This window comes from Hypanus sabinus, chromosome 17 (genome assembly GCF_030144855.1).
Source record: "Hypanus sabinus isolate sHypSab1 chromosome 17, sHypSab1.hap1, whole genome shotgun sequence".
NCBI classification, from domain to species: domain Eukaryota; kingdom Metazoa; phylum Chordata; class Chondrichthyes; order Myliobatiformes; family Dasyatidae; genus Hypanus; species Hypanus sabinus.
In genome coordinates, this window is record NC_082722.1 from 70,694,127 (window position 1) to 70,717,859 (window position 23,733).

A 23,733-nucleotide genomic window follows, 5' to 3' on the forward strand; every position below is an offset into this window, starting at 1 on the left:
GGAAATCCAGAGTAACACGCACACTATGCTGGAGGAACTCAGCAGGTCAGACAGCATCTGTAGAGATGTTGATATTTCAGGCCAAGACCATCGGCTCTAGAAAGAAAGAGGGGAAGAAAGTGAGGGGGTAGGCAAGGGGTATGTTAAAAGGTGATAGGTGAAGCCAGGTGGGTTGGTGGGGGGAAATGAAGTCAGTAGCTGGGATATGATAGGTGGAAGAGGTAAAGGATTGAAGAAGAAGGAATCTCATAGGAGAGGAGAATGGACCATGAATCTGAAGGAATCTGATAGGAGGGGAGAGTGGATCATGAGAAAAGGAAGGAGAGGGGGCATTAGGGGGAAGTTACTGCTTTTCATATTTCTTCCCCAAAAGTAGTGAATGAGTTGGTGAAGGTCGCTTAAAATAAACCTCTCATGGACAGTTAGGGATTGGCAGTAAACACCAGTCTTGTCGGCAACACCCACAGCCCATAAATTAATTAAAAAAAGGCAATTCTCCAGCTGGGGCTGATCTAGTTTTCTGTTGGTTTAGCCTAACTTCCTGGATTTTTGTGTTTTGCCTGGAGAGCCCAGGATCCTATTTGCTTTAACTGCTTCATTAATCTGTCCTGTCACCAACTTCAAAGGTATGTGCTTGAACACCCTCGGGTCCCTCTGCTTCCACCCTTGAAATCCAACCACTTAGCATGCATTGTCTTTCGTCTTCCTTCCCAGCAGTGTGGGTAATTCTGTGCACACATGCCAGCCAGAAGGCTGGGACCGCCTCAGTGCCTGCACTAAGTGTACGTCTCCCCACATCACAGCGACTTTATAGGGCTGCTCTTTCGAAAATTAAAAGCAGTTGGGTTCCTCAGCTCCGCTCGCTCCTACCTCGCCCAGCTCTGCAGCACCAGTTGCTATTTCAGTCAGGACGCGCTTCCCTCCTCTGGGGCAGAAAGTTACGGGTTCGAGTCACACTCTGGAGCCTCGAACTGCCATCCAAATGCAGTGCAGGATCGCTGAGGGTTGGAGGTACTGGCTTTTGGTTGAAATGTTAACCATAAGTTGGACCATAAAATAGTCACAGTATTATTTCAACGAGCAGAGAAGTTATCGTCAGTGTTGCTGTTGAGAACCAGTCACTCGGATTCATTTTCGTATCACACGCACGTTGAAACATACAGTGAAATGCATCATTTACAGTAACAACTAACACAAGCTAAACAACACACACAAAATGCTGGAGGAATTCAACATCTGTGGAAATAAACAGTCGATGCTTCCAGCCGAGACCCTCCTTCAGGACTGGAAACGAAGGGGGAAAGAGGCCAAAATAAAAAGATTGAGGGGGAAGAAAGGTTGCTGGAAGGTGACAGGTGAAGCCAGGAGGGTAGGAAATGTAAAGGGCTGGAGAGGAAGGAATCTGATCAGAGAGGAGAGCAAACAGTAGGAGAAAAGAAAGGAGCAGGGGCACCGGGGGAGGCGAGAAGAAGTAGGAGGTCAAAGTGGAGAATAAAAGAAGAGGCGAGGGGGGCTGGTGGGCCTACAGTCCCTTAAGTTTATAAAAATGAGAGGAGATCACAGTAAAACCTCGCTGAACCTGAAGAGGAATGAGGGGGAGATGCTGAGAATTTTCCCTTTGTGGGACCATCTCAAAGTAGGTTCATATTAAAGGGCTGTCTATTTTACAAGGGAGATAGACATGGGAGAGTACAGTATATCAAATCTGTATCCACCACGATGTCAAACTCAGTTCTGATGCAGGGTTTCGACAAGACAATTCCTGCCTCCACAGATGCTGCCTGAATCACTGAGTCCGCGCAGCAGGTTGTTTGTTGCTCTGGATTCTGCATTCTGGTTTCTCTTTATTATCTGGATGTAATTATGTGTTTGGATGACAAGCAAACAATAGAAGATAAGGATTAGCTTCCTTTGTCATATGCACATCGAAACCTGCAGTGAAATGCATTGTTTGTGCTAAAGACCAGCGCAGTCTGAGGATGTGTTTGGTGCAGCCATCAAGCGCTGCAGTGCTTCTGGCACTGACACAGCATGCCTAAAGTTAACTAACCATGTGGGTGGAAACCAGAGCACTGGGAGGAAATCCACTCGGTCAAGGGGAGAATGCACAGACTTCTCACAGACAGCGGCTGGAATTGAATGCTGATCACCACCATTAGGGCGGTAAAGCATTACGCTGATAAACTTTATCCCCAGAATTTCAGTGCCGGTGATAACCTCCAAATCCCCTAAGTGAATAAAAGCAAATACTTAATTACATGATGACTCAGATATTCTGAGAGTAATTGTATAATTGGTTCGGGAACGGTTGTTACCCCCTCAATCATCAGACTCTTAAACCAAAGGGGCTAACTTCACACAATTTCAGTCGCCCCATCATTGAAATGTTCCCACAACATTCAACTCACTTTCAAGAAGTCTTCATTTCACGATCTCGATATTTATTGCTTATTTATTTATTATTTCTTTTATCTTTCCTTTGTGTTTACACAGTCTGTTGTTTTTCGCACCTTGATTTGTGCCCGTCCTGTTGGGCGCGGTCTTTCATTGATTCTATTGTGTGTCTTGCATTTACTATGAACATAAATCTCAGAGTTGTATACGTCCTTTTTACTTTGAACTTTTGAAATGTAATATTTCCCCGTTATTGTTACTGCAGAGTTTTTTTCGGTACCACTTTAGGCAGTACTACAGTCCCGTTGCAGTTAACATGTCTACTGTTTACTCTGAGAGCTTCATGCAAACAAGGAATTTCATTGCAGGATTCGATCTATAAGGTTTAAAGTGAGAACATCAGCACACCTTTAGTGTGTATTACGAATTCCCAGAGTCGCAAAGAAGCGATATCAGCAAATGCAGAGAAGCAGGATGAGTCCCGTGTGTGAAGTGGGGAATGGAGCTTACGCACAATTTGCTGCCCGGTGATTGGTCCCCGGGCTTGGCAAGTGAGCACGAGCCCGGTCTGTCTCTCCATTCATAGAATAAGGGCAAAAGACAGGCGAGAAGCTCATCGCTACTCACAGGCAGCTGGGCTGCACCGGCGTCTCTCTCGCTCATCGCCAGCCAATGCAAAAGCAACACATCCCCACCGCCAAGCCTGAAGGAAAAGCAATACGACCAAAAATGCTGAACCAACGGAGCCCCAGTTTGCAAAGTTTGCATTCGTGTTCCAGGACTTAAGTGGTAGTTGTATTAAAACAAACTCTTGCGAATGAAGTGCAAAAATGGATGGTCTTACCCTTGCGATATGGAATGTACCTAGCCCATTCTGCAGCTCTGCAATGCAACTTTTTACGGCGTTCTGGCTTGGCAATATTATGCAGGCAGGTGCTATGAGTTTAGTTCACTTAATTTATTAACTTTAGTGCGAGTTTTGTTGAAGTGCAAAATGCAGACATTCAGGCATAGTGCTTAAACTTTAACCTATTTCAATTTTGACTTGCCTCTTTTAATTCTCTCTTCCCCCACCCCCGTGTATTTTGCAGATTTTGCACTTCTGCAGCGCTGCTCCCGAAAGCCAGCGGTCCCCACATCGTGCCCAGAACACTGGAGTTAACGACGGTTTGTAAATGTCGATATGTCTCACGATCCGGAGGGGGTGGGGTGTATATGTTCGCATGTATATGAATTTGTAACGCGTGCAAAAGGTGGTGCAAAGATGGGGTAAAAGGATGGGGGGGGGGGGGTGTACTGACCCTGAGAGGATCTTATAGAGTTACCGAGACAGGATGGGCATAAAGACATACATAGTCACAGAAACACAGTATGTATTTAAGAGATAAGCATAGACTGGGGCACTGCAAGGTACCTTGCCTTAGGCGCACACATACAGACATGAAACGTACTTCTACAGGCACGCACTCATTCATAAACACACTGATGCACAGGGTAACACAGACAGAGGTACGCAAAGGTAGATAGATGCAGGAACTCTGGAATTTGCAGGGGTATGGACGCGGGAGACGGACAGGCACGAGAGAGAGAGAGAGACACACACACAGACACGTACAGTACACTCAGAGATTCTTTACCGTCCGCAGGAGATCATTGTGAGTCAAGGGCTAGGTTTGCAATTCTCAAGCTTTGCCCCCGAGTCTTGTCCAGCTGAAACTTGCAGCTCTCCGGAGCTCGGAGACAGCTTGTTACACAGTTAGGTTCCGTGAGTTCAGCTCGGGTTTAAAAACGCAGCTCTGGTCGGAGTAGCCCGCACTTTTGGGGCGGCCGTGAGCAAGGCGCCGGGAATGAATGGCTGAACCTGAGAAGGGAGAGTTAATTCATTCCTTTCTCCAAAAAGATGACTTTCTCATTCCGCCCACGTTGCAGTTATAGTGCGATTTCTTCATAATGCCACCGGTCAATTCAGTGACTGTGAACTGTTACCGTACCAATGGTCTTACTTGCAGTGACGCGGTGCAAATTGTTAGAGCGCATTTAAGTTTTGAGGGGCGGGGTGCGGAACGCTTTTTTTTTGTCGGGTTGGGGGAATTTAAATCTTGTGTACGAATCTTTCCCGCTTTCAGATTATATATTGGTGACGCCTGTTGAAATTGGCCCTGACGGGGGTCATCTGCCCAAGAGCCGACACAAAAGATCAGCGCCTTCGGGGTCCCTGCACTACAAACTGTCCCTCCCGGGACAAGATTTAATCCTGGATTTGAGCCGCTCCAGTCTGTTGGCGAGAGGTTTCACGGTGTACACGCTGGGCCTGGATGGGGTCACAGAGAGACCCATGCCCGCCTCCCAGGCGAACTGCTTCTATCAGGGGTCCGTCAGAGACCACGGTTCTTCTTCGGTGGCCGTGTCCACGTGTGGGGGCTTGGTGAGTTTTTCTCTCTCTCTCTCCCTCTCTCACTCCCTCACCTGCTGCCTTCGTGGTCGCTGCAAGTGTTAACACGTCCACGCAGCAACTCCGCACCGTTGTCACTTCCATCTACACCCCCTCCTCTTCCAGCAGGGAAACTGCTCCCATATTTCATCCTCCAGTTCTGCAGGCGTTTTCAATCGTTTGTTCCTTCACATTACTGTAGGTAGCTAGTCTATTATCTCAGCTGCTCAGTGTGAACTGCATTTAAAAAGAATTAAACTTGTTTTGTCAATGAATAGAATTCGGATTTGGATGAACTTGTTATACGCACCAGGGTGCAGTTACAGACCTTGCTCACGTGAAGTTCGCAGTATATAGAATATACACGGAAATAATACAAGGGTCAGCGACCAGGGTAAAACAGCGGAATGTTGTTTTGCAATGTGACGCGAAACGATAAAGTAAGTGAATATCCTCAGAAGGTACAAGAGCCGAATTGGGCCATTCAGCCTACTGAGACTGCTGTATCATTCAGTTATGGTTGATTCCCACACTAATGGGGACAGCGTGATAGCTGTCCCCCTCCCATCAGTGTGGTGTAATGCTATTACAATGCCAGTGGCAGGGTTCAATTCCCACCGCTGTCTGTACGGAGTTAGGATATTCTCCATTGATCATATGGGTTTCCTCTCCCATTCCAGAGACTTGTGGGTTGGCAAGATAGTTGGGCAGTGTGGGCTTGTTGGGTCAGAACGGCTGGTTACTGTGATAAATTGCTAAGTAGGAAAATAAATATAGGAGTAGAATTAGACCGTTCAGCCCATTGAATCTGCAATGCTATTCCATCATGGCAGGAGAATGGAGTTAGGGTTGATAAATGAGCCATGATGGACTGCAGAGCAGAGTTGATGGGGAAATGACTTTTTTTGCATTCCTATGTCTTAAGGGTATTTTCAACTCTTAGTTTCCCACCTTCCCCCTGTAACTGGTGTGCGAGACTGGGATCGGTGGAGGTTGGAGAGTGGGGACGGGAAGAAAGGATTGATAACCCTTCACTATTTGGCCCTGTCCAAACTGGACTGAGTTTGACTCTAGTAAGACGAGAGTCTGCAGATGCTGGAATCTGGAGCAAAAGAACTAAACTGCTGGAGGAAATCAATGGGTCAGGCAGCATCTATGGAGGCAAATGGACAGTGGACATTTCTGTGGAGGAGATTCGGCACCTGGACAGAGAGAGTTGAATCCTACACTGTTGTAATCCAAATCGGATTAAACCGTGGTGCAGCTGTAGAAGGGCTGTTACCACAGATCGCTGGCAAACTATGTTCAATCCTGATCTCAGTGGAGCTTGCATGTTCCCTCTTGTGAATGTGTGGGTTTCCTCCCATGTCCCAAAGTCATGTAGATTACTAGGTTAATTAACTACCATAAATGGCTCCTAGGATTTGTTGGGCACTGGAGGGAGCTGACAAATGTGGGCAGGTTAAGAGTCTGTGCAGGATTCTTCACTCAGGATGGTGAGTGTGTGGAATGAACTGCCAAATGCTGCATCAATTTCAACTCTTGAGAAGTTTGGATAAGTACATGGATGGGAGGGCTATGGTCCAGGTGTGGGGTCAATGGGACTAGGTAGAATAACAGTTCATCATGGACTAGATCAGTTGAAGGTCCTATTGTTGTGATGTAGAGCTCTGTAATTCTATAACTATAATGTGGGAAGGTGGCTGATGGTCAGTGAGGTGGACTGAATGGTCTTGCTCTGTTGTATATGTCCCTGTCCTCTTTGACCCATTATCTTGGTCTTCCATTTTGCTTAGCCACCCATTTGACATCGAGAACATCTTCAAAATGTGATGCCTGCACCATCTAGGCCTGTCCTCTTGTCATTGCTACTATCAAGGAGGTGGTACAGGAGCCTGAAGGCACACACTTAATGTTTTAGGAACAGCTTATTTCCCTGTGCCATCAAATTACTACATGAACAGTGAGCCCACGTGCTGCAAAACAACAAATTTCATGACATATGCCAGTGATATTAAATCTGATTCTCATGTGAATCTTGATGCTTGGTGTTGACTCTGTGTCATCTTAGAGAACATTTTATTGAATTCTTTGGAAACCATTGCTGGCTCACCTTGGCAGTTACTGTGCCAGCCTCCTCTGCTTTACTGAGTGCACAAGACCCTGTGAATTGTGCCACTTCACTGGAAACCTGTCTCCAGTTCTTCAGCAGCTCCAGGCCATCACTTTACAGTGCAAAATTGTGAGATCGCATTTTGATCCCCTCCCTCACATGTGAGGAGTTTGTTTTCCCCCATGACCTCGTGGGTTTCCGCCAGGTTAACTGGTTTCCTCCTGCATTCCAAAGACAGAGTATGGCTAGAGTTGGTAAGTTGTGGGCGCTTTGTTGATGCCAGAAGTGTGGTGACGTTACAGGCTGCTAAGCACAATCCTCGTTGATTTGACACAAGTTGATCATTGCACTGTGTTTCAAAATATGTGTAACAAATAAAGCCAGTCTTTATCCTGTATCATTTTCCATTCATAGGAAGTGGATGTTGCTGCTAATGTATCATTGGTCATTTGGTGTTGATCCCCAAATGGTCTGAACTGGGACCACAATTAGCAAGTAACTCCATTGATGAGTTTGGAGTCACACTCAGACTGCAGCAGCTGAGGATGGCGGATTCCCTTCCTGAAAAACGTAAGGTAGTCCCTTGGGTTTAAAAGTATAGGGCCACAAATTTGTGGTGAACTTTAATAAGCTGGAGTACTGTGCCAATATCCAGGTGTCCCACTTTAAAGATGAGAAAGTTTTTGGAGAGATTTAGCAAAATGATTCCAGGATTTTATTTTGTTCATTAAGAGATGCAGCATGGTAACAGGCCCTTCTGGTCCAACAAGCCTGTACTGCACAATTAGACCCATGTGACCAATTAAGCTACTAACCTGCCTGTATGTCTTTGGAATGTAGGGGGAAGCCTACGTGGTCATGGTGAAAATGTATAAAATTCTTACAGACAGCGCCTGGATTGAATTGGGGTCATTGGTGCTGTAATAGAGGGAGAGAACCTCTGCTTAAGGGCATTATGTCCCAGCGGTCTGCCCGATATGCAAGCCAAGGCGGTCGATATGGAGAGCAAGCTGTTGTCCATGTCACAGGCTTCCACTCTACATCACTGATAAATCCAAAGGAATGACAGTCATTGATACCGTGTCACAGGAGTTGCCAGTCAGTGTTGAACTGGGCTCTGGATTTTTCCCTCTGGGTTTACACTCAAAGCCTTTCCCATGAGTGGGTGTATCCGCAGGGCAGTGGAGGTTTGAGATCAGAGCTTTCTTCTACCTAATCTGCCAACCATGGCTAATGAGCCCCATCTGCCCAAAGGGACTGGTTTTAAGCCGCCAGTAACCTGCCTTTGCCCCTTCTCCTGTCAATAGAAACTGTTCTGCCAGGCTTAGTAGCTAAGCCACACATGAAGGCCAGGAGCTGCGCTTGGTTGTCAGAGGCTATTTAAGAAGCACACTGTTGGGAGCATTGAATAGGTAGTGGGAACTTGTCCCCGTTAGCAGCTCCAGCTATAACAATCTACAGAACCTAAATGGTGCTGAAGTAGAGTTACGCTAACCACTGCCTGCTGTTCCACACAGCGAAATGATGGTAGAAGCTGGGGTTGTTCTTCTTGGAACAGAGGAGGTTGCATTGTGCTCCGACGGACAGACATTAAAGATTCTCAAATTGGATTCATTGGCTACCTTGGAACCCACAAAACAGAAGAAGCAAGACGTCCTCAATCGGAGGAAGGTCGCAGAATCAGAGTTAGAGACTGACCTTTCTATAGGGGGTCCCACCACTGATCCTTGTGGAACACCGCTGGTCATGGACCTCGGGGGTAGCAGGGTGGCATGATGGCAAAGTGTTGGTGCACCGATTTACAGCGCCAGCAACTAGGGCTCAACACCTGCCACTCTCCCTGTGACCGTGTAGGTTTCCGCTGGGTGCCAGGGTTTCCTCCCACATTCCGAAGACGTATGGGTTAGGGTTAGCCAGTTGTTAGCCAGATTTTTAGATTAGATTAACTTTGTTTGCTACATTTGTATTGTATGTTCAAAACATACAGTGAAATGACCAGCACAGTCCTAGGCTTTGCGGGGGCAACCTACATGTGTTACCATGCTTCTGACAGCAAAATTGCATGCCAACAACTTGTTGACCTTTATTAATCTGTACGTCTTTGGACTGTGGGCGGAAACTGGAGGAAACCTAGGGGGACATGGGGAGAGGGTAAAAATTCCTTACTGTAGCAAGAATTGAATCTTGTTCGCTGGTGCTGTAAAGCGTTCTGGTAGTGTGCTGCCCACATACCGTAATGTATGACTCTATTCTCCCCACTTTTCACATAAGCTCTACAGTCTACATACACATGATCTACAGTGGCCGATTAGCTTACTGAACTCGTGTACTTGGGATGTGGGAGGGAGCAGGGCCACCTGGGGGCAGGCTCATGTGGTCACAGGAAGGATGTGCAAGTTCCACACGGACTGAACCTGGTCCACTGGAGCCTCAGAGGCAGCAGCTTTATTATCTGCATCACCCTGCTGTCAGAGTGGAATTGTACAGTTTCAGTTGGAGCATTCAAATGGTGCTGGTTGTCCATTGGTGTCCGAGGATGACAAGAAAACTCTGAGAGTTTTTAAAGTGGAAAAGCCATTGCACTGGGGCAGTTCCACCCTCTCGACCTCGGGAGTCCGGGTCCAGCAGCACGGTTAGTCATCGTGGCTGGAGTCTTCCTTAGTTGCAGTGGGTAACTATGACTTCTGTTCCCTCCTCATGCCCTTCGTTCTCCACAGAGCGTTACAGAAACTGCCTTCCTGGCCATTAGATCTCAGACACTCCAGAGCTGAGATTGCGTGCTAGGACAGGCATGTCCCTATTTCACTGGGGTATGAGATCCACTGGCTTCCCTCACCCGCCTGACGAAGAGGTATTCCGGGATGCGGCTGCTGCTGCATGCAGACAGCTAGTTGTAGCCACGGGTAAGAACATACTAACCCTAACCCATACATCTTTGGATTAAAACAAGATTCAATTCTTGCTACAGTAAGGAATTTTTACCCTCTCCCCATGTCCCCCTAGGTTTCCTCCAGTTTCCGCCCACAGTCCAAAGGCCATTCAAAAAGGAGCTGGATAAATAACTACAAAGGAAGGAAGTTGTTGAGGACAGGGAAAGGGGACTCACTTGATTGTTTTTAATTTGAACCATTATGGACTGAACAGGCATCTGATGAGGTCCCCATGATAGGTTGATTCCGAAGTTAAAGATGCATGGTGGGATTCAGGGTGAATTGCAAGCTAGGATTAAGAACTGGTTTTCCCATGGAAGATGGCTGTTATTTTTAAGACTGTTTTAAAGATTTGCTGAGTATGCCTGCAGAAAAATGAATCTCAGGGTTGCATGCGGTGTACTGATAATAAAATTTACTTGAACTTTGAGCATTGAAATTGAAAGATTACAGTAGCTTTATTTGTCACATGTACCTAGATTAAAATGAAATGTACAGTGCAATGCCTGGTTTGCGTTAATGACCAACACAGTCCGAGGATGTGCTGGGGCAACTCTCAAGTGTTGCAATGCTTGTGGCACTAGCATGACATCCTGATGGAGGATATCTGCCCAAAATGTCTCTGTGCTCTTGTCTATAGATGCTGCCTGAGCTGCTGAGTTCCTCCAGTTATTTTGTGTGTGTTGACATGCCCACAACTTACTAACCCTAACCCGTACATCTTTGGAACATGGAGGAAACAAGAATGGACTCTTTCTGTGCTATAACCACTCAGCTACTGAGGCTCACTTTAAAATACCAGATTCAGTTAATTACCATTAAATCTGCTGCCTATAGAGGGCATCTGAATACAATACAATATAATACTTTCCTGAAAGGCTGCAGAACTGGTTGCAAACACTCATTCAGATTACCATACAGCACAAGAACAGGCCTGAGCGTCTTGGCAAACTGATAAAAGAATAATTTTAATGACCTGGGCACTGTGCAAGGCCAGAATTTTAACCCCTGGAGGGGTGAAGACTACTGCAGTCAAGAGTCGGTTTTGTTGGTCTGTAGTTTTGGAATGCAATAGCACGAACTCCCTGAAGGTACAAAACTTGTAAGCTGGGATGAGAATAATACTTATGAAATCAATCAACTTGCTTGGCTACTGTATGTCTTTGCTTTCAGTGCTAAGGACCTTGCCAAAAGATTTACAGTTAATCCAAGACTGCTCCAAACTTACTTTTTAACATATTTCTGCCTGCCTTGTTGCTGTTTGGTATTGAACAGTTGTATTTTCTTAAGGATTCTAAAGTAAGCCATAATTTTGAGACTGGTGTCAGATCAGACCTAGGAAGTGCACTTTTAAATGCACAAGGTTCACTTGTGCTTTTCAGGGAAAGTAATCTGCCTTCTACATCCAGTAGGTGTGATAACTGACTCCAGACACGCAGACCTGTAGGCGCTAAACCTGCTCAGTATCAGGATCAGGTTTATTATCACTGAGATATGCAGTGAGGTTTGTTGTTTTGTAGCAGCAATACATTAAAAACACCCGATACAATAATGAAGATTTAAAAAAAATTAATCCAAAAAAGAGTGCAAAATAGTGAGGCTGAGTACATGGACAATCGGAAGCTGTTCCTAAAACATTGTGTCATCAGGCTCCTGTACCTCCTCCCTGATGGTAGTAAGGAAAAGAGGACGAGTCCTAAGTAGTGATTGTGTTAAAATGCATTATAAAGAACTTCCATTTCCCAGTGGGCAATGCGAGGGGTTCACTTGGAACCGGATGCTACGGTGGTGAAGGGGTTGAGTGTGCACAGGGTTGAGCAGCAGTTCTAAAGTAAACCCACACTAAGTTAGTCTTAGAGCAAACTTGAAAGTGCTGGTCCTTAATGATGGAAGCTACCTTTTTTTGAGACATTGTCTCTTTTATTATTGTTATTGAGATACAATGTGAAATTGGCCCTCCCAGCCCTTCAAGCCATGCTGCCCAGTTCATCCTAGCCTAGTCATGGCACAATTTACAATGACCAATTAATCTTCAAACGGTACATCTTTGGACTGTGGGAGGAAACTGGAGCGTCCGGAGGAAACCCACTTGGTCACAGGGAGAACGTACAAACTCCTTACAAGCCGTGGTGGGAATTGAACCTGGGTCATCTGCACTGCAAAGCATCGTGCTAACCACCCCGCCACGTTGCCGCCCCCATCAGGGAAGACGTCCTTGATGGTGTGGAGGTGCGAGCCCATGATGTATCCAGCTGAGCTTACAAACCTCTGCAACTCTTTCAGGTCCTGTGCTCTGGGTCCCCGTGCATGCAGTAATGCAGCCAGTCAGGATGCTTACCACGGTAGCTGCTCACTGAGATGGTGCAGAAAGCCATTGGGGGCAATTGGGGACAAACGTCATGTGCTGAAGATCGTGCTGTCGATGGTCACGCTCAGTGAGTGAATACAATGTATTTGCTTCTCTGAAGCATATCAGTGTTGCCACTTTTAATGATGACAATCTGTCAAATTTCTAGTCACTTGTGCTTTTATCAATTTTTTTGAAGTAGTTCTATTATTTGGGTTTCCATGGTGGAATATGAGAACATCAGTAGATGTAACACAATACTGATCAATCTCACAGCACATTGGGAGAGGATGCCATTTAAAAAAAGCATAGTTTGCATTTACACGACGTGTCACAACCTCAGGCATTTTAGAGATTCAGTTCTTTTTGACATGGACTCGCTGCTACATTGGCAGCCCGTTTGTTCCTTGGAATCATGCAGCACAGAAACAGGCCATTTGGCCCAAATCATTCATGCTAACCAGTGGACAGCCTTCCAATATTAATCCCCCCTTCTCAGCACTTACTCACGACCCACTATGCTGAAGCAATTTAAGTGCTTATCTAGACACTTCTTAAATATCAGCACACCCCCAGGCAGTGAACTCTGGGTACTCTCCACTCTGTGTGGGGCAGAAAGGTTCCCAGTGGAGGAAAGGGTTGGGGAGATGTGATAAGTAGGCTTGTTTAGACACTGTAGGGTTCCTGAACACATTGCCCCTCCCAATCCCTTCAAACAAAAGGTGTAGCCATGGGCACTCGCATGAGTTTCATCAATGCCTGCCTTTTTGTTAGTGACGTGGAATAGCCTATATTCCAAGCCCACACTGGTATCACTCCCCAACTTTTCCTATGCTATATCAATGATGGCATCGGTGCTGCTTCTTGCAGCCATGCAGAGCTTGTCGACTTATTCAAACGCCTCCAATTTCCACCCTGCCCTCAAATTTACTTGGTCTGTTTCTGACTCCTTCCTCCCTCTTCCTTGATCTGTCTCAATCTCTGGAGACAGCTTATCTACCGATGTCTATTATAAACTCACTGATTCTTACAGCTACCTGGACTATACCTCTCCCATCTTATTACTTGTAAAAATGCCAACCCCTTGTCTCAATTCCTCCATTTCTGTCACATTTGCTTTCAGGATGAGACTTTTTATTCCAGAATTAAGAAGATGTTGTTCTCCTCCTCCAGAGAAAGGGGCTTCCCTTCCTCCATCATCGATGCTTATGTCGCTGCATCTCTTCCGTTTCGTGCACGTCTGCCCTCGCCCCATCTTCCTGCCACCTCACTATAGGGTTCCTCATCCTCACCTACCACCCCACCAGCCTCTGCGTCCAGTACATAATTCTCCATAACTTCCACCATCTCCAACAAGATCCCACCACCAAGCACATCTTCCTATTCCTGCCCCCCTCACTTTCTACTTTCCACAAGGATCGCTCCCTACGTGATTCCCGTGTCCAGTTGTCCCTCCCTACTGATCTCTCTCCCGGCATTTATGCTTGCAAGGGGAACAAGTGCTGCACCTGCCCCTACACCAACTCCCTCATTACCATTCAGGGCCCCAAACCATTCTTCCAGGTGAGGCGACCTGTGAGTCTGTTGGTCGTGTATTGTATCTGGTGCTCCCAGTCTGGCCTCTGGTATGTTGGTGAGCCCCGACCTAGATTGAGAGACTGCTTTGCCAACACCTAACTCTGTCTGCCAGAAAAAGCAGGATCTCCCAGTGGCCACCCATTTTAATTCCACTTCCCTTTTCCATCCCAACGTGTCAGACCGTGGCTGCCTCAACTGTTGCGATGAGGCCACACTCGGGTTCGAGGAGCAACACCTTGTATTGCATCGAGGTAGCCTCCAAACTGATGGTGTGAACATTGATTTTTTTTTTGAACTTCTGGTAATGCCCCTCACCCCTTCACCATTCTGCATTCCCATTTCCCCCTCACCTTCTTACCTTCTTACCACCTTCTTATCACCCCCTTCCAGTGATCCTCCCTCCCTCCTTTCCTTTCCTCCATGGCCTTCTGCCCTCTCCTCAGATTCCTCTTTCTCCAGCCCTGTATCTCTTTCACTAATCAACGTCCCAGCTCTTTACTTCACTCCCCACTGTTTCACCCATCACCTTGTGTTTCTTCCTCCCCTCCCCCACCACCTTACTCTGACTCGTCTTCTTTTTCCCTCCAGTCAAGCTGAAGGGTCTCGGCCCGAAACGTCGACTGTTCACACTTTTCTATGGATGCTGCCTGGCCTGCTGAGGTCCCCCAGCATTTTGTGCGTGTTGCCAAAAACTCTTAGATAGGCACATTGATTTAAAAAAAACAATGAAAGGTTATGGCCTATGTAGGAAGAAAGGGCCCCATGGCTGACAGGAGGTCCGGGTCAGGGGGCCTGAGGGGTGGTCGGAGGTGCAGAAATCAGGCCTGATTGAGCCCCAAGTCTGTGAATCCACAAGCCCACTGGAAGCTGTGGATAGCCTGGCTTGGGCTTCGAGAACGGAGCATGTGAGAGGAGCAAGCGAGGGGACTCGTTTTGCTGTTATTGCTTTGTTGCTTGTGTGTTCTGCTGAGCATTGTGGGCATGTTATGTTGGCGCTGGAATGTGCCAACATGCAGGCTGCCCCCAGTACATCTGGGGGTGCATTGTAGTTAACACATTTCACTGTATGTTTTGAGGTCCATGTTGTAAATAAGACTGAATCTGGGGCCCGACAGGATGGGTTCTGGGTTGATGATGTCCAAACCTGGGGCCAGGGTCCCTAAATAAACAGGGTCATTTATTCTGCTGGCAAGATGCAAATGGCCTCCTGTCTTGCAGCAGAGTTTCTACTCGCCATACAAACATCAAGGTAACCTTTTGCTCCTTGTGGAAGATTGACTCAGACAGCCCTGTGAAGACAGTGTGAACTGTGACCTTAAGCCGGTGGTTGGTTCCTTTTCCTTTTGAATGGTCATCAGCATTTCTAACTCTCTTCCCCAAGATTTCCTCACTTGCAGACCCTAGTCAGCTTGGATTGGCAACAACATCTCCCCCGCGGTCTCCAGCTGTCCAAGAGCACATCAAGTTTTGTGTGCTTAGCCCCCTGTTCTGCTCACTTTGCACTTGGACTGTGAGCCGAAGCACAGCTTCAATGCCATGTTCAAGTTTGATTCTGCCAATGAGAGCAAAGGTGGTGGCTGTGACGGAGCTTCCTCCCACATAACACTCTTCCATGTGCCCATCTATAAGGAAGTGTCTCTCTACCACCACCCCCAGCAGCTCATTCCGCACACCCACTACTCTGTGTATATAAAAAATAAAACTACCCCTGGCATGCCATGTTTACTTTTTTCCAATGATCTTAAGATGATGCCCCTTTGTATTAGTAATTTGTGCTCTGAAGGGAAAGTCTAGTTGTCCACTCAATCTATGCTTCTTATCACCTCATACACCTCATCCTCTTCAAAGGGAAAAATAAACCTTAGCTTGCTCAAACTACCCTCCTAAGACATGCTGTGCTATCTAAGCAGCATCCAGGACATGAATGGGTAGCTGCCCAACCCCCCTCCAAACAGCATTTGTATAAACAACACACACAAAATGCTGGTGGAACGCAGCAGGCAAGGCAGCATCAATAGGAGAAGCACTGTCAATGTTTAGGGCCGAGACCCTTCGTCAGGACGTTCGGCCTGAAACGTCAACTGTACTTCTCCCTATAGATGCTGCCTGACCTGCTGCGTTCCACCAGCATTTTGTGTGCGTTGTTTGAATTTCCAGCATTTGCAGATTTCCTCGTGTTAGCATTTGTAAGAAACTGATCACCCTGGAGGGCAGACGGGGCTTTGGTTTAGCCCCTCTAACGTCAGGTGAGCAGAAACGCCTATTATGCAAAAGCCGAAGTGGCCCATGAACAGCATGTCGAATGACACTGGAAGTTTCTGAACATTTCTCCAGAAGAATAAGCCAGGGAGAATGCAGATGAAATCAACTTGCTTTTACACCCAGTGGCCACCTGTATACCTGCTCATTAATGCAAATATTGTGTGGTAGCATAAAAGCTTGTGGATGTGGTCAGGCGGTTCAGCTGTTGCTCAGACCAAATGTCAGAATGGGGAAGAAATGTGATCTATATGACTTTGACGGTGGAATGATTGCTCTTGCGAGATGAGATGGTCTGAATATATCAGAAACTGTTAGCCCCCTGGGATTTTCATGCCAAACAATCTCTAGAGTTTACAGAGAATAGTGTGGAAAAACAAACAAAAATCCAGTGAGCGGCATTTCTGTGGGTAAAAGCACCTTGTTAATGAGAAGGTCAGAGGAGAATGGCCAGACCGGTTCAAGCTGTCATTAGCTCAGAACTGTGTTGCTCCTATACCTAATAAAGCAGCAACTAAGTGTATATAGAGCCATTAGCAGAGCAGAGAATCATCTGAAATGTATAGCTGCTTTAAGCAAATGCATGGGCAAGTATTGTAAGGAGTACCTGAAAGTAATGAGCAGGCGAGGAGAGCATGGGTGGAGGGGAGTTTCCAAAACCTGCATGCTGGGCAGCAGAGGGTATTTTTGACAGTAGTTAAAAGCTTAACATCTGAGATGCTCAGTATTATTTATTTAGTTAATATTTATCCCTGATGTATGTTGGATGGCAGGGGGAAAGAAGCTGTACCTGTATCGTTGGGTGTGTGCCTTCCTGATGATAACAATGAGAAGCGAGTATGTCCTGGGTGATGGAGGCCCTTAGTAATGGATGTCACCCTTTTGAGGCGTCTCTCTTTGAAGATGACATGGAGGCTCGTGCTTGTGATGGAGCTGATTGAGTTCACAACTTTCTGCAACTTAATTTCAATCTTGTGCAGTAGCCCACCCCCCCCCCCATACTAGACTGCTTTCCACAGTACATCTGTAGAAATTTGCAAGTGGCTTCAGAGACAGACCAAATCTCCTCAAACTCCTAATGAAATCCAGCCACTGTTGTGCCTTCTTTGTAATAGCATCGATAAGTTGGGCCCAGGATAGATCCTCAGATGTTGACACCCAGCAACTTGAAATTGCTCAGTCTTTCCACTTCTGATCCCTTTTGAGGATTGGTGTGTGTTCCCATTTTTAACCTTTCTGGAGTCCACAGTCAATTCTTCGGTCTTACTGACATTGATTACAAGGTTGTTGCTGCGACACCATTCAGCTAGCTGATATGTCTCACTCCTGTACGCCGCCTTGTCACCATTTGAAACTCTGCCAACAATAGTTCTGTCATCTGCAGATTTATAGATGGTATTTGAGTTTCTCCTAGCCATACAGTCATGGGTGCAGAGAGAGTAGAGCAATGGGCTAAGCACACATCCCTGAGGTGTGCCAATATTGAGGTGGAGGTAATGTTTCTGATCTGTTCACATTGTGGTCTTCTGCTGAGGAAGTCATGGATCCAGTGTCAGAGAGAGGTACAAAGGCTCAGGTTTGAAGCTCTTTGAATATAACTGTGGGAATGATTGTGTTGAACATTGAGCTGAGGTCAAACACCAGCATCCTGTCATAAGTATTTGTATTGTCCATGTTATCTAAGGCTGCATGAAGAGCCAATGAGATTACATCTGCTGCAGACCTATTGTGGTAATAGGCAAATTGCAGTGGGTCCAGTCCAGGTCCTTGCTTAAGGATATGGGGAGAAGACAGGAACGGGGTACTGATTGTGGATGATCAACCATGATCACATTGAATGGTGGTGCTGGCTCGAAGGGCTGAATGGCCTACTCCTGCACCAATTGTCTATTGCTGAGACAGGAGTTAATTTGTGTATTTTGCCCAATTTGTTGTGTTTTGCACACTGGTTGTTTGTTGGTCTTTGTGTGTAGATTTTCATTGGTTCTATTGCAATTCTCTGTTCTACTGCGAATGCTTGCAAGAAAGTGAATCAGAATAGTACATGGTGACATGCATACTTGATAATAAATTTAGTTTGAACTTTGAAATTTGACACTATCAGAATTAGATAATCATTCATGTAACATTAAGCCTCTGTTTAATATTGCTCACTAGAAGAAGTCAGAAGCTCATAACTTGGAGCAGGCTTGGAGGTTCTCTGCAGGAGCCCTCTAACACATTGTGTCACTGGATAGCCCTCATCTTGAAGTAATGTCTGTCTCAGGAGCAGTGTTTATCCAGCTGAATGTACTGTCAAGATTGGCCCAGGGGTTTGTCATAAATTGTAAACTTCATAATCTTCTGAAGAACTATTAAAGTTGAGTGATTCAAAGAGTTTTCAAATACCCAGGATATGAAATAAGAGTTCAGAAGGCTAAATGACATGATTAAGGGCTAAGGATGCCTTAAGTATATGGTGATGTAATTTATTTCTCTTAAGAATTTATGGAAGTGCATGTCAATGCTGGGAAGTAGAGCAATTTACTTCGGGCATCTTCTGCTAAAGTTGACTGCTCAAGGCTTGTGTCTTGCGCAGTTGGATACATCGACTATGTTCATCTGTGCTGTCCTATGTTCCGTGACTGTAATTCCTTTCCAAGAATCGCTACCTTATCGTGGTGGAGAAGCTTGTGCTGATATCCCGAGAGTGATATTGTCCAGAACTTAGCTCCTTGTAGGGCCTCCCTTGGCGGTCAGGTCAAGGAGGACGTTCCGGACAAAGTGCGATCTAGTCAAGACCTCAGTGATAGAGCTGGCGGACGATGATGACACATTGCAATGGCTGTGAAGGTGGAGGAAGGCTGCAGCAGTGAAGTGCCCCTTGTCTTGCATTCCATGCCACTGGACCCTGACCCCAATCTGTCAAGGATAATGTGGTGTCTGCCCGTGCATTAGCCTCCCCACTTAAACAAGTCACACACAGGCATTTTTTCATTAATGGAATAACCCTTTGGGACAACATCATTCTAGACTTGAGAGATTGGTCTACTGCTAACTTATTAACCTGCACCCTGTCCTCAATCTCCATTCCTTTAAATCATAAAGATTTTGCAGATGCTGGAAAGCAACACACACACACACAAAGTGCTGGGGGAACTCAGCAAGTCAGACGGCATTTAAACTCTTAATTTTTTTATGTTGGCCATCCTGAATAGTTTACGAGGTCATTTATTGTATTTTCAATTTTAATTTCAGATTTGAAGTGTTAGTCTTAGCTTATTGACCTTACATTTCCTCTATCAGTGTTTTTATTACCCCTGGATTTGACTAGTCAGACATATTCCCAGGCATTTTACTAACACTCTGTGGACCTGAAGCACTTCAAATCCTGGTTCACTTTTACCCATTACCTTTGTGCTTCATGTTGGATATTGCCTCTAAATCAAGGAATGACACCTTTTTGAAACTCTTGACTTCCTTCCAAAGCCTTCTGTATTGTTGCTATCTGCTGTTTTGCTGTCTTTCAGTTCTGGTCTGTTGCTTACCCAGTGTCTTGACGTTGGTTCATTACACCTTCAACTACCGAGACGTTTTTCCTTAACCTCTGCAGCTTTCCATCTGACTTTCCTGTTTCTTGGGCTCTTCTCAAAGCCTTGGCCTTCGAACATTTTAAAAGTGGGGAAGCTACCAAGGAAATTCTGAGGTACAGAATCCCTGTAGTACAGCTTGGGGTGTCTGGGTTGATGTCCAATGTCACCTGTAAGGAGTTGTATGTTCTCCACTTGATTGCGTGGGTTTCCTCCTGGTGCTCCAGTTTGCTCTCACTGTCCGAAGATGTACCGGTTGTAGGTTATTTGATCACTGTAAATTGTCCTGTTTGCTGAAATTGTCTTAAATTGTGGGTTGCTGGTGGTGTGGCTAGAAGGGCCACACTAACAGCAACCCATGCTGAATCTCTAAATAAAATTACCATCATGTGGACTGATTGAGGAGAAAACATGGCTTTGTGCATGGTGCTTGACAAACCATTGTATAATTTTTTTTTGAAGAGGTAACCAAAAAGACAGTGGAATTTGCCTGTTCAGAATTCGGCAAGATCCCACATAGTAGTCTGGTCTGGAAGGTTAGGACCACAGAAACCAGCGAGAGCTTGGTAGCTAGATTCAAATTTGGCTACGTGTGGAAAGCAGAGGGTTATGATTGAAGGTTGTTTCTCAGTATGGAGGTCAGTAACTAGTGGTGTGTCACAGCAGTTGGAGCTGGGACCCTCATTAGTCATCACTTAAATGTGTCTGCACAAGGCTTGATAAGTAAATTTGCAAAAGACACAAAATTAGGAGGTGATAGTGAAGCTTATTGGAGATTACAGATGGATCCTGATCAGATAAGGAAGTGGCCAAGGAGCAGCAAGGGAATGTCAATGCAGTTAAGTGTGAGGTGATGCATTTTGGAGTGTCAAAGGTGGGTAGGAATTGTACTATGAATGGTAGGGCATTAGGAAGTGTAATGGAACAGAGTGACTTAGGAGTACCTGCGTAGTTTGTTGAAAGTGATATCTTGTGTAGATGTAGTGGTGAAAAGGGCATTTAGTATGTTGGGCATAATTAGTTAGGGTGTTGAGTATTGGCATTGGGACAAAATATTGCAATTGTATAAGTCATTGGTGAAGCCATGCTTGGAATACTGTATACAGTTTTGGTCAACCTGTTACTGGAAAGATCTGGTTAAACTGGAAAGAATGCAGAGAAGATTTATGAGCATATTTTTTATAAGCTTACTGATTCCCAGGGCTATCTTGTCTATACCTCTTCCCACCTTGTTCTCTTGTTTAAGAAAAAATGCCATTCTCTGTTCTCAGTTCCTTCAGCTCTGCCACATCTGTTCCCAAGATTGAGGCTTTCCTGTCCATGATGACCTCCATCAAAGAACGGGGTTTCCCTTCATCCTCCATTAAATCTTTCCTCATCTGCATCTGCTCGATTTCCCAGACATCCATGCTCAAGGCAGCTTACCGTCACCTTAACAAGGATAGAGTACCACTTGTACTCACCTACATTGGAATCCAGCGCACCATTCACTGCACTTTCCATCTTCAATGGGACCCTACCATCACACACGTCTTTACTTGCCCTCCACTCTCAGCTTTCTGCAGTGATCACTTCCTCCTTGATTCCCTTCTTCATTTGTTCGTTCCTACAAGTCTCCCTCCTGGCACTACCTGTGCAAATGGCTAGAGTGCTAAACCTGTCCATTCACCTCCACTTCCACCTGTGTTCAGGGACCCAGACAGTCCTTCCAGGTGAGGCAACACTCCACCATTTAGGGTCAGTTACTGTATCCGGTGTTCCCGATGTGGCCTCCTCCACATTGATGAGACCCGACTAAGATTAGGGGATTGCTTTGAGCACCTCCGTTCCATCCACTAAAAGCAGAAATACCTGGTGGCCAACCATTTTAATTTCTATCCCCATTCCTGTTGCAAAATATCAGTCCACGGCCTCCTCCTCTGCCGCAATGAGGCCACTCTCGGACTGGGGGAGCAGCACCTTGTATTCCACCTAGTTGGCCTCCAACCTGATGGCTTGAACATGCATATCTCTAACTTCTGGTAATTCCCCCCCCCCACCTTTTTTCAATTTTCCACTCTGGCCCCTTACCTCGTCTCCTCACCTTTTTATCAACCCCCCCCCTCCCCGCCCTCCCGGGTGTTCCCCCTTCTTCCCTTTATTTTATGGTCCACTCTCCTCTCCAATTAGATTCTTCCTTTGCCCTTTCCACCTATCACCTCCCAGCTTCTTCATTTCTACCCTCCTCCACCCACCTGGTTTTACCTATTGCCTCTTCCTTGTCCTCGTTCCTTCACCCTCCTCCCCCCTCTCCCACCTTTTACCCTGGTATTCCTTTCCAGTCTTGCTGAAGGGTCTCAGCCCAAAACGTCGATTTGTTTATTCATTTCCATGGACGCTGCCTGATCTGCTGAGTTTCTCCAGCATTCTGTGTGTGTGTTGCTCTGGATTTCCCACATCTGTAAAATCTCCTGTATTTATTAGCATGTTGCCAGGATTAGGGGGCCTGAGTTACAGGAAGAGGTTGGCCAGGCTAGGTCTGGAACATAGCAGAATGAGGGGACCTTAGCACCACAACTAAGATTGAACATGGGGCACCTTATTGTGAGACGACAGGTCGTATTGAGCTGTGCAGGCACAGAGCTCTCACCAAAGCACTGCTGATGCTGGTAATTGAAATAAGTTGGTGTAAAGCTGGATAAGTTGACACCAGGGCATTAGACTAAAAATGTGGGTAAAGAGTGGGTTTTATAGATCTTGGAGATGTAGAAAGAGCCTGTGAAGCATAGTGGTTCTCATCTTGGAGAAAAGTGGGCATACATTTATTATCAAAGTACTGTATGAATGTGACGTCAAATACTACACTTGGATACATTTTCTTGCGGCCATGCATTGTAGGACAAAAATATAATACATTTGATAGAAAAACTACACGCAAGGACTGACAAATTATGCAAATAAAAAAAGTAATAAATAATACTGAAAATGTGAGTTGTGGATTTCCTTGAAAGTAAGTCCAAAGGTTGTGTTCGGTGATCAGATCAGTTTATTCAAAAGGAGTTTATTCTTCATTGTCTCTTGCTTAAGAGAGATCTTCAGTTGACAATGACTTGAAAAGGTTTCTCTGATCCAGTAAATGCATTGTTGGAATGATAAATGAGGATGGGAGGTTCATTATTTCCCTTTGACTGGTATTGTAGAGCAAATGGGAGGTGGAAGAGTGTTTGCACTCACTTATGCTGACTGCACTGCAACGTTGCACGGGGCAGCCTGGTGGTGTAGCGGTTAGCACAGTGCCTTATAGTGCCAGCTGTAAAATTGATTGGTATTCAAAATCCGCCACTGTTTGTGCATTCTGCCTTGGAGTGTGTGGGTTTCCTGCAGGTGCTCCGGTTTCCTCCCACATACCAAAGATGTACAGGTGAGGATTCATAAATTGTGTCCACCTGAGCTCCTCCAACATTTCGAGTGTGTTGCTGTGACCGTACTGTGCGCTAGAAGTGTGATGACCCTTCAGGAGCCCCAGTACATTGCCAGACTGTGTTGCCGTAAATGACACATTTCACTGTATGTTTTCACTTGCATGTGACAAATAAAACTGATCTTATCTTGTGTTTTTGCAATTTCCATGATGTTTTTGACGTTCACCTGATCAATATCAGCCTTTGTCTTTATGCGGCTGGGTTTCTGCATGTGGGGCCTCTATTTGACTCCATTGGAACAGCTCGTTCCCTCGCTAGTCTCTTGTGCACCTCCTCTTCTTCACATGCAGTAGACTCTTGAGTGAGCGCCAAAACCACTTCCCTTCATCTTGACATCAGGCTCATACCATTGCGGCTGTCGGCTTACAAGTTTGGAGTTGAGCTCTCAGCTCTTGCTTATTTGGAAGTGTCGTGTTTTCTAAGTCTGCTGGATGTAAACCTATCCCAGTGCCAAAATCTGAACTCATAACCTGAGTAAGCACTTCAGTGCTCTGGAAATGGGGAAAGGAAGAGATACGTTGGGTTTGTAAATGAGAGATTGCTTCATCTTGTGGGAGAATCTGGAATAGTTTTAATAAGGGTTGTCTATTTGTACCAAAGATGACATGATGTCAGTAACAACATGGAATTGATTATGGTTTTAAGGAAAGC

General features: G+C 45.7%; 1 protein-coding gene across 1 annotated transcript in view; it reads left to right on the forward strand.

The window, feature by feature from the left end:
- The first annotated feature begins 3,176 nt into the window (after positions 1-3,176).
- adamts18 (ADAM metallopeptidase with thrombospondin type 1 motif, 18) overlaps positions 3,177-23,733 on the forward strand; it is a 309,638-nt gene continuing 289,081 nt past the window's right edge. The window contains exons 1-3 of the mRNA XM_059993277.1: positions 3,177-3,323; positions 3,486-3,561; positions 4,521-4,819. Coding sequence (XP_059849260.1) covers positions 3,225-3,323; positions 3,486-3,561; positions 4,521-4,819 — 474 coding nt within the window. The 5' untranslated portion in view covers positions 3,177-3,224. The remainder of the gene's footprint in view (positions 3,324-3,485; positions 3,562-4,520; positions 4,820-23,733) is intronic.